Source organism: Ctenocephalides felis, unplaced genomic scaffold (genome assembly GCF_003426905.1).
Source record: "Ctenocephalides felis isolate EL2017-DRISC unplaced genomic scaffold, ASM342690v1 CF-g0.4_SCAFFOLD_01604, whole genome shotgun sequence".
Taxonomy (NCBI): domain Eukaryota; kingdom Metazoa; phylum Arthropoda; class Insecta; order Siphonaptera; family Pulicidae; genus Ctenocephalides; species Ctenocephalides felis.
Window position 1 is genome coordinate 34653564 of NW_020537758.1, and position 12852 is coordinate 34666415.

At 23.9% G+C, this 12852-nt stretch overlaps 1 protein-coding gene across 1 annotated transcript in view; it reads left to right on the forward strand.

Moving 5' to 3' along the window:
• Positions 1-12852, forward strand: part of LOC113373654 (serine protease 7-like) — a 127036-nt gene that overhangs the window by 67635 nt on the left and 46549 nt on the right. The window contains exon 4 of the mRNA XM_026613938.1: positions 211-454. Coding sequence (XP_026469723.1) covers positions 211-454 — 244 coding nt within the window. The remainder of the gene's footprint in view (positions 1-210; positions 455-12852) is intronic.

A 12852-nucleotide genomic window follows, 5' to 3' on the forward strand; every position in this document is an offset into this window, starting at 1 on the left:
CAGTTACGGAAAATAAAAAAAAAACTAAACTTTGAATAAATGAATATTTCATATTGTATTTTTAGGATTAGTTAAAACATGCATTATGTTCTCGTTAGCACATTATAATTTCCCATATATTTATTATGTTTCTACATGTTTTAGATATCAAGCGTAAAATAAAAATAATAAAAACGTGATTTTCACAACTCTTGTATATTTTCCAAATAGGTAGCTTCAACGACCCAAAGAAATGGTGGTTCTTCGAGAGAAATCTTTTCTTCAGTAAATGTCCTTTCAACAACGACTAAACCATTGTCTTTAGACAAAAGTGGTAAAAGAGATGATAGAATTATCAATCGAGGTTCTTTAATTAATCCAAGAACCTGTGGAGTGGCCATAAATAACAGAATTATTGGAGGCGACGACGCCGGTCCTGGACAATTTCCATGGGTGGCCAGAATTGGGTACAAAAGTAAGTGAAAAATTATATAAAAATATATATATATATATATATATATATATATATATATATATATATATATATATATATTAGAGCGGGTCGAATTGAATGGGTCAAAAAAATTCGAGTAGGAAAATATAACTTTCGGATTCTAGGGTTCAAAATAAGATACTTTTCTGAAAAAACCTTAACTATAATTTGAATTCTGATGTCCTGTGCATTGACCCACAGAAAAGAACAATATCACACTTGATTTTTGGATAGAAAATTAACTAGAAAATTTAAAACATAATTGCTTCAAAAATTTAGTCTATAATATTCATAATCTCGTACGATATATTCATTCCTTTTTGGCAATTATGATTTCTAAAATTTCAATTTTTTTACTAATAATTTAAAATAATGTAATTCATATGAGCACTCTTCAATCTAAGATCAACTTGCTAAATATTCCATATCCAATGCCAAACAAATGAATTTTTGACACATGAAACAAAATTCTAAATCGTGTTATTAATAAGTAGAAGTATTTTTTGTATTCTTAGATTATTTAGTAAAGTAAACCAAAATGCGACATGCTTAAGTTTAAAAAAATAATGTATATATTGAATTATATAATTTCATCTGTCAACATCTACTGTCGACTGTATTACATTTTTTGTTTATTATATTCTAATATTATCTTGGCTCTTAAATTCTAGCAGATAATTTCTTAAAGTAAGTTCAAATTTCAAGTGAAATGACATTTCTAGCAGGATGAGAGTTCAAATGTTTTCAATGTCAAACAATGATAAGTGGCTTTTTGTATTTTTTGCCATTTATTTCTACACTATCACTATAGTTTTATCGCTCATTAAATATTAAAAATTTCTTTTGACAAACTCTAAAAAGAATTATCAAAATCCGAATAACCGTTTAGGAGAATATCTAATGATACACCCGTACAGAAGTATTTTATATATAAGATATATGTGTGTATATTCATGCATGTATATATTGCACATAAATCCATAATAATAATGATGGGTAGTACTGCCTTAAGGCAAGTCTATAAGCTGAGTTAAACTCCATTATATATTAATCCATATAATTATTTAAGTAATCTCAGAAGCAACATCAAAAATTGTTACACATTATCAAAAACTGATAAGTTTTGAACGAAATAAGAAAAAATTGAAATTAATCAAACGAAATTTCACGAAAGTACAATTTTTTATTACATGTCAAATAAGACGAACCTGCAAAGTTCTGTTTATTGCATCGGCTTGCAGAACATATGACAATATTAATCAAAATAGTTTACATTTCTAATCGAGACAAAAAAAATAATATCGCACAAGATCCTATTGAAATACGTCTGTCATATTGAATATAATAGATTTACTTTAAAATTAATTTGCCTAACATGTGCAATAAAATTCAATTAAAAACTATGATAATTTATACCATTTAAAAAAACTATATTATTTGCAGTGAGTTTTGTAATAAGTAAAATGAAGCAAATTCTATATGTCGACCATTCACAAAAAAATTTATATATTGATGGTACACGATGATTCACAAAATAAAAATACAGAAAAATATGAGAGCTATTAAAACCAGGAAAACCGTCAAAAGTATTCAAAATATATTCAAAAATATTTTAAACTTTACGATAAACCAGACCATTACATAGTGCCTTAAATTCTTCTTTTCAAGTTTTTAATCAATCTTAAAATTCTGATAATAGTTAACGACAGTATTTACCAAAATTGCTAGAAGTCATTTTCATCGAAAAAACCATTTGCATTGAAAAAAATATTTTTTTTCTTAATAACATTTGTAAACTGCTTACTATAATGGCGTATTATCTAACACAAGCACAGGCTTTGTGTGGGAAAAATAAAAAAATTGAATTCAAATAGTATGAAAAAACATGGATTATTTACTAGCTGCATATATATGCATTAGTATTGGATAAAAAATTATGCATTTTAATTTCAAAAGTAATAAAACGTCGAAATGAAATATAAAAAGTAAAAGTAATATAACTAATCTACCAGGAGTAGGAAGCATTTGCCATATGCTAATTTTTGTTTTTTAAGTATGGATATTTTTAAGTAAGTGCCAATGAGATATGAAATTGTTGATTTAAAAAAGAAATGAGATCAAAATAGAAAAACCTTGCTTGGTGGCCCTCCTTCAAAATGAAATATATAAATATTTAGATTTATTAAAATATTTCAAAAATCATATAGATAAACAATAATTAAAAATAATTCTACGGGATATTCATGGAAAAAATGTATATAATTTATTTCAAAATATACCAGTTTCGTATAAAAATCACGGCAACAAAATATTGACATACAGATATAAGAAAAATTGTTTAAAAACAGCACGTTGAAATTTCCTAAATAAAATGAGAACTCAAGGATCATGTTACAAACTTTAAATACAATATATGAATAAATTATTATATATATATATATATATATATATATGTATAATTATCTTATAAATTTATATACTCACGTACATAATTTATTTATGTACATGCGCAAGCAAGAACAACACAGAACACATGTTTTGATTAAAAAAGACTTTTTAGATTTAAATTTAAACCAGTTTGTTGCATAAGTACTTACTGCAAAAGATTATTATCAAACTTTGAAAAGGGATAAAAGATCCTAAGTTATAAAATTGGCCAAATATGTCACCTAATATATGTATTTGCTGTGCGATCAGGCGTTTTTTACATAAAATGCAATTCACTCATATGTTATCAAGTCAGATCTCAAAGGTACATTTATGATATCATCGTTTTTTGACATTGTCCATTTTCTAGATTATATTTTCTATCTAAAACGCCTGAGAAAAACTACATAGGATTTTGACAGTTTTTAGTACCACTTCATATGAAAACTGCTACTCAACATAGCCTTGCCATAACATTGGTCTATTTCACGACGGAATCGGCACCATGTATAAGTTACTGATGCAGAAAAAAAATTGTCAAATTTAGAAAATATTTATTTAAAATTCCACAACTTAAAAATGTGTTAAATTGTATTAAAATTTATATTCGATCAAGTATCTGTAATAAACTATTTTGAATTACTTTCTTATATTCGGGCTGGTCGAAGATAACAACAAGAGTAAATAGCAATATTTTTCATAAAATATTACACTGGATCATTGGTTCTTTAAATCACCTGATTATGTAATTAATTATATTTATAGAAAGCAAAATAATTCTCGTTTTGATCCTGTCGTTTAATTTTAAGACAAAATTGTATGTTTTATATATAGAAAATATTTAAAAATACTCCTCGATGAAAACATATTTTAGAACCGCAAAATTTCAAAACAATTGGATAAAGCTGTTGTAATAGGTGATTGCAAAATTAAATATTAAAACAAATGTATATAGGGTTCAGATAAACCTCATTGTTAAAAAGCACAAAAATGTATTTATATTTTAAATTTAAAATATTTCTTAGAAGAGGAGAATTTAAAATCAACAACTGCAAACACTTAACGAAAGTTATATCAAAATTAAACAAATATTTTACAAATACCAAAATTTAAATGTTAGTTTAATTTTGCGATATTGATATGTTAAGTATAATGTGCAATAAAAATATTATTGAATGATATATTTTTTGTCGTATATGCAGAAAAAAATTAAGTAAAAACAGAAAATCAAATTCTGATTTGTAATATAAGAATTAGAAAAAAATGTTGTGGTCACCAGAGTACTTATTGTAATTTATAGTTTCGAAAAAAATTTAAATAACTATTTATATAAAAATAATAACAGTCCTAATTATTTGAAAGCATCAACGCTAACTAATTTCAATAGCACCATTCGTGTATTTTAAAATAAAGTAATAATTTATAGTTGGAATATTTTTTTTATCTTTATAATGATCTTTTAATTTAAATTTATATATTTACTTTTCTATTAAAAATAATACGATTCAAATTAGAAAAATTAATACAATAACAAATTCAATAAAAAATAATTTTTATGTTATTGCTTATATCAAAACCAAAATAAATTATTTGGGCATATTCATTTGATATCTTTACAAATTGTAAAAACTTTTATTAGACGACATAAAATGAAAATAAATGAATTATGGAAAGTTGTAGTATTCAATATTTTTATGAACTAATATTTTCACAAAAATCATCGACTTTAATTTATAATAATTTGGAAATTATATAAAAAATGCTTCTTACTTTTCATGTTAGAGTTTAAAATAGAAATTGTGGCAATTATATGAAATCTAGCATGTGGAATTTAAAGGAGGAACGAGAAAGTCAAAATAGAATCATTTTTGATATGTAATAATTTATAAATTATTAACTTTTGCTCAATAAACAATTACTTAATTTTTTTATAATTCTTTTTAGTATTGAAACTAATACTTTTTACTTATGGATCACAAATAGCACTTCACTTCAGTACTTTAAATAAATTTAATAATTTTGAATCTCACAAACGTTTTCTCGACTTCAATAATAATCATTATAATTATTGTTACTTTTTTTTATAAAATGCAAAGAGCAATTAGAAAATATCAACTCTATAATAAATAATGATTTATAATATATATAATATATATAATATATATCAGTCTGAACAAAATATATTTCTCAAACTAAATAAAATACTAAAAATAGCTTATAATAGTAGTTTTTATGAAAATAAAATTAATTATTAATGATTTTTAAACTCGTTATGTCCATATTAATGTCCAATAAATGTCCATATTAATTATCATTTTAATAGCTAAATAATATTGAAGGCATATAAAGATAATCTTACAACTTATTTACAACTTACAATTATTTTTATCGTTACGCCGTCACTTGAAGTATGTTAATTATTTTCATATTTGAAATATGATAAAAAAAAGAATTTTTATTTATAAATATCACCCTGTATTGGACTAAAATATAATTGATTAACAATAAATAAAAAAATCTCTCGATTTTATTGCCTCAAATTATTCAACTTTTTAGAAACCTGGCACATTACATTGATACGCAAAGTAGTAACCTGGAATAATATTGATTCCTAAACACCTTGTTATTTGTCAAGAAAAAAATTGACAAAGTGAAAATTTCAATTCTGTTTACTCCTATAAAATTTACCAGTCAAATCAAGTGAAATTATATCTAATACTTTTCATCTTTACTATGAATTACTTTTAAAATCAGTTTAAAAAGCTCTTTATTTCAAATTTGTTAAGCAATTTGAAAAGTACTATCGCATACTTCTACATAAAAATGTATGTAAAACCATATTATCAAAAAATTAGGAGCCAATCCTCTTTAATCCTCATATATCTCGTGCGATCTTGACTTCTAGCAAAAATATTAATATTTAATATTTAACTTTAATATTTAATTTTTCTTAATGGGAAATAAATATAATTTTTGATATTGAACTTTCCCATGTATTGATCTAAAATGCAATTAATTAATGCTAGTAATTTAGTTATAGAATAAAAAAATATGCCTCCGTTTTATTGCCTCAAATTATTTAACTTTAGTAAAACCTGGCATATTGATAACCCAAACCCTTGTGTTATTTGTTAGGAAAAAATGGGAAAAGGTAAAAGTGATTTCTGTTTTATCAAAATTACTAATTAAAAATATCAATTAGTGGTAGTAATCTATCACTAATGGTAAATCTAAAACAATTTATCTTTACTATCAACCAATATTAAAATCAGTTCAAGAAGATCTTTATTTCAAATTTGTCACAGACATTTGAGAAGCACTATTGCATATTCCAATAAAAAATTTATACAGATATATTATGAAAAAAATTAAGAGCCAATATTTAATCCTCTTAATTCTCGTGCGATCTTGACTCCCAGCAAAAATATTAATATTTAATATTTTATTTTCTTTAATGGGAAATAAATAAAATTTTTGTTATTAAACTTTACCATGTATTGATCTAAAATGAAATTAATTAATGCTAGTAATTTAGTTATATAATAAAAAAATGTCACTCAGTTTTATTGCCTCAAATTATTTAACTTCTTTTAGTAACCTGACATATTGATACTCCAAAACCGTTTGTTATTTGTTAAAAAATGGGAAAAAGTAAAAGTCTGATTTTTGTTCAGCCCCATCAAAATTACTAATGAAATATATTAATTAGTGGTGATCTATCACTAATGGTAAATATAAAACTATGCATCAATCATAATTAAAATCATTTCAAGAAGCTCTTTATTTCAAATTTGTCACAGGTTTTAAGAGGCACTATCGCATATTCCAATACAAGCATTTATAAAAGTCTATTATGAAAAATTCAAGAGCCAATATTTAATCTTCTTAATTCTTGAGCGATCTTGACCCTCAGCAAAAATATTAATATTTAATATTTAACTCAAATATTTTATTTTCCTTGATGGGAAATAAATAGAATAATCAATTCTAGTAATTTAGTTATAGAATAAAAAAATGTCACTCAGTTTTATTGCCTCAAATTATTTGAACTTAATTAAACCTTTTTTTATTTGTTAAGAAAAATTTGGAAAGAGTAAAAGCCTGATTTTTGTTCAATTCTATCAAAATTACTAAATAAATATAAATTAGTGGTTATGTATCACTAATTGTAAATCTAAAACTATTTATCTTTACTATGCATCAATCGCACTATTAAAATCAGTTCAAGAAACTTTATTTCAAATATCTCAATTTGCATATTCCAATACAAAAATTTATAAAAATATATTATGAGAAAATTTATATTTAACCCTCCTATTTCTCGAGCGATCTTGACCCACAACAAAAATATTAATATTTAATATTTAACTCAAATATTTAATTTTTCTTGATAGTAAATAAATAGAATTTGTTTTTAAACTTTACCATGTATTGATCTAAAATGCAATTAATCAATCCTAGTAATTTAGTTATAGAATAAAAAAATGTCACTGGACTTAATTAAATCTTTTGTTATTTGTTAAGAAAAATTTGGAAAAAGTAAAAGTCTGATTTTTGTTCACTTCTATCAAAATTACTAAATAAATGTAGTGATTTATCACTAATTGTAAATCTAAAACTATTTATCTTTACTATGCATCAATCGCACTATTAAAAACAGTTCAAAAAACACTTTATTTCAAATATACCAATTTGCATATTCCAATACAAAAAATTATAAAAATATATTATGAGAAAATTTAAGAGCCAATATTTAATCCTCTTAATTCTCGAGCGATCTTGACTCCTAGCAAAAACATCATTGCAGATTTGGCGATACACCATTGATCATTATCCCGATAGATATCAATTCCGGCCTGGTACATGTCCCAAAAAAAACTCAACCAGTGCCAGGTGTCGACCATTTTTATCCAAAGTGTCTAAAAGTTTAAAATTAGTAAAAGATAGTATATTGCAATGGATAACTATTCGAAGGATTTTAGTTAACTTCAATTCTATTTGTATCCATTCGAGCATCAAATGTAAATAGGCTACTATAAAGTTTTCAGTAAATTATGTCGTTAATAATTTAATAGTATTAAAATATATATCAGAAAAATTAATAATATATTAGTATTAAAATATATCACAAAAATTAAAAAAAAAAGTTCAATATAATTTATTGGGGGGTTTGTTTGTTCCACTTATCCGCCATATTTTTGTTAATACCAGTTAGCTGGGAGAAAAGTAAATTATATGGTAACTTGTAAAATTATTTGTCTATTCATTAATTTTTTAAACGCACACCAAGTAGTTAAAAAGTGAAAATACTTTAACAAGATGAAAAGAGAAGTAGCGAAAAATTGCGATGTAAAAAGACAAAAAAAAATTCCATAATAAATTTTAGGCTACGGAATGTCTATAACCTGGTCAAATGCGAGTAGTTCTGGATGCCATTCATTTGTTAAGAGCTCAAGAATCTTTAGATCTTGAAATAGTTGAAATTTCTATGAAATGGCATAAAAAATCGCCTACAAAGTTTTCAGTAAATTATGTCGTTAAATTAATATTATATTACTATTAAAATATATATCAAAAAAATTAAAAAAAAGTTCAATATAAATTCTTGTATATAGGAGAGACTGGGGGGTTCGGTTGTTCCACTTATCAGCAATAATTTTGTTCATTTACCGGTTAGCTGAGAGAAAAGTAAATTATATGGTAACTTGTAAAATTATTTATCTATTCATTTAATTTTTTAAATGCACACCAAGTAGTTAAAAAGTGAAAATACTTTAACAAGATGAAAAGGGTAAGTAGCCAAAAACTGCGATGTAAAAAGAACAAAAAAATGTTCATTACCGGTTAGCTGAGAGAAAAGTAAATTATATGGTAACTTGTAAAATTATTTATCTATTCATTTAATTTTTTAAATGCACACCAAGTAGTTAAAAAGTGAAAATACTTTAACAAGATGAAAAGGGTAAGTAGCCAAAAACTGCGATGTAAAAAGACAAAAAAAAATCCATAATAAATTTTAGGCTACGAAATGCCTATAACCTGGTCAAATAAGAGTAGTTCTGGATGCCATTCATTTGTTAAGGGCTCAAGAATCTTTAGATCTTGAAATAGTTGAAATTTTTATGAAATGGTATAAAAAATCGACTACAAAGTTTTTAGTAAATTATGTCGTTAAATTAATAATATATTACTATTAAAATATATATCAAAAAATTAAGAAAAAAAGTTCAATATAAATTCTTGTATATAGGAGAGACTGGAGGGTTCGGTTGTGCCACTTATCAGCCATAATTTTGTTAATTTACCAGTTAGCTGAGAGAAAAGTAAATTATATGGTAACTTGTAAAATTATTTGTCTATACATTTATTTTTTTAAATGCACACCAAGTAGTTGAAAAGTGAAAATACTTTAACAAGATGAAAAGGGTAAGTAGCCAAAAATTGCGATGTAAAAAGACAAAAAAAATTCCATAATAAATTTTAGGCTACGGAATGTCTATAACCTGGTCAAATACGAGTAGTTCTGGATGCCATTCATTTGTTAAAGGCTCAAGAATCTTTGGATCTTGAAATAGTAATTTTTATTACATGGCATATAAAATCGATCATAATAATTCTACATTGCATTAAAATAGATTTATTGACAAAATTTTAGTAGAACACTGCATCTCTTTCCTTTCTCGGAATTTCTTAAACTGATTAAAAAATATATGAATACATGAAAAAAAAAATTTATCATACATGCACCCATGATATACGATATATAATTTATGTATAACATGTTGGCAGCCAAGGAACGCGTGGATCAATAAAAAATGTCGGATTCAATAGAAAGCGAATCATATTGAGATTTACAACGTGGACAAACTTCAATTTAAATTAGAGGTTGATGCAAATACGATGATAATTTACAAACATTTACAAATAAATTTTTTCAATAGGCAGCAATTTGCTCCATCTCCATAAGCATCTAAGTATGATGCTATAACATACATTAAAATTTTGTATAACAAAATGTACTCCGACTAAACGATGAACAAAATCAAATTTATAGACTAAAATAAATACAAACGGCGCAGGATATTTTTCAGGCGCTCCAGGTGGTAGATTTCAAAACATTTTTGATTAATCTTTTGTTGACCAAAATTTCCACCAATTAAAATATTGTATAGCAACCGTATCATGTAGCATAGGAAAAAAGTTTTCTTATGGGAATAACGGCATAAGGTTTGAAATTCCATTAAATTTAAAATGTACGGAAAGTATAATCAGAAATCTACCAAAAATAGTCTCAATACCAGAGTCCGTGCATATGGCGATGCAATTATTTAAAATTAATAGACTTGAGAAAATAGGTTTAAGTCACAGAATTACACAAATATCTGTTGAAACTAAGAGTAAACAAGGTTGTGGTGAAAAAAACTACAATTGAAACAAAATTCTGTAAAATTCTGTTGATGCCGGAGTTGTAAAGTGTTCAAAAGTAAATATTAATCATGATATCGAACTACATATTCAGAAGTTTGAGACGACCACTGAAACTATAGGTACACATAGTATTTACAAAAAAATTCGAAATCTCAATATAAGCCAAAATCGTGGTTGTGCTTTTTCAAAAGTCTAATAGTAAATAATATTATTATAAGTTTTATTTTTCGAGCTACGAATGCCGGAAGGAAGAGAGACATCTGCATTTTGAAATCGATATTTTATTTTACGTAGTAATAGATTTCCAAATAATCAAAAACAAATATTCATATGCTTTTTATCAGATGAAAGTTCACAAACTTCACTAAAATGATATTGTGTAATCAAAATAAATTATAGCATAGCTTCTAAAAATAAATGGCATTTCTATAAAAATGTTTACCTTTTGATACAATTTTTCAACCCAATCGTTTTCCTGGTGTAACCTTTTCTTATAAAGAGAATTTTTACGAAAACATAAATTTAAAACGAAAATTGTAATACTTGCAATTAAATGCCTTAATTTTAATTTTATACGTGGCAAATCCTACCAAAATTTATAAATTACATGCATGTGACAATACATGTCACATTTGTAAAACAAAATCAATTTGATTCATTCACTATTTTATGGTTATCAATCTGAGATATTATTATTATATATATATATATATATATATATATATATATATATATATTAATAAAATACATCTGAAAATTATTAAAATAGTATTATGAAAAGCAATAATCAGTTACTTATAGCAGTTAATTCGTTGAATTCAATTATAATAGTGCAAATTGAAAAAAATCTTGACATAGTTCAAGTTTTTGAAAATGTTAAAAAGTTTGCAGATTAAGATAAATTAACACACTAGATTTAATTAAATACATTCAAATATTATTAAAATTAAAGTATTTTGAAAAAATTAATCAGTTTTCTATAGCAGTTAATTCGTTGGTTTCAATTATTTATTTATTTAAAACTTCTTCATCAATAGATTTCGTTAATTAAAATAATTCATTTAATTAATAAGTGATTTTTCAACTAAAATTAAATAAAGATGAAAAAAACTTAAGAAAAAAGTATAAAATAAAACATATTTAATTAAATCTAAAAATTATTAGAATAGAATTATAAAAAAAATAGTAGACCTCCTCAAACTATTCATTCGTTAGATTCAATTACAATAGTGCTAATTGAAAAAATCTTGAAATAGTTCAAGTTATTGAAAATGTTAAAATTATTTCACTATTTAAAAATTCATCAATAGATTTTACTAATCAAAAAATAATTCAATTAAATTTATTAATAAGCGATTTTTTAAATACATATAGTTAAATAATGATGAAAATAACTGAAAAGAATGAAAAAAGAAAAGATGATGAAATAAAACATTTTTGACCATATATATATACTCCTATATATATATATATATATATATATATATATATATACTTATATATATATATATAATGTTTATTTCATAATATTTAATAATTTCATAATATTTATTCATTTTGTATTATGTTTGGATATGGATTAGTAGTGAAGGTTTTAAATTCCAAACCTGGATTATTAAAAGAACCTTGTTTTACAATTATATATATATATATATATATATATATATATATATATATGCATAAAATTCATATTTTATAATAAAAATTAAGTTAAAAAATGCATAGATTCACTATTCCATCACAAGGAAACATATTATTCCTTTGTCGTCGATTTAAATTAGTAGGTGTAAAAAGGTATATTCTGAAGAGCCTTATTAAAATTTATTTGAAAATAAGTAAACTCATTAATGAAATTAATATTATTGAGTAAAAATATGGTTAGGACAATCCAAAGTGATTTCGAAGAAATCGATCTATGAGAAATAAGAAACATTGCAGTAAAGTTAAATATTTAGAAAGATTTATCACATACAAATATAATGTTTTAATAATAGTGCATGGCATGTTTACAATAATTACAAACAAGACAATACTTAATACGAGAATATACAATCCAGTTTTTTGTTAAAAATATTTGAAAGCATATTATATATATAAATTATATAATTCATTGAAAATAAATAAAATTTCATATTTTTACTATTTATAAAACATACTAAAAATATAGTAAATACATAAAAAATTCATTGTTTTCAGACAGTAATATTGAATAAAGTCGATTGATGAAAATTACAAAAAATATTAGGGCATTTTAATAATTAAAATATTTTAGTGATTTAAGTGCTACTCATAAAAAATTCAATTTGATTTTCCCAAAATATAAAAGTGCACATTAATACTATAAGAGCTTCAGTACATTTAACGATTTTGTGTATTCAGTTTAAAAAAACTGTATGTAATTGAATTAAAATATGTATCACTATATATAATATATTGTTAACGTATTTAAAAGAGTTTTATAATATTTTTTAAAATAAGTTTGAAATTATATTCGAAGTTACTATTCAATGAAGCAAAATTACAAT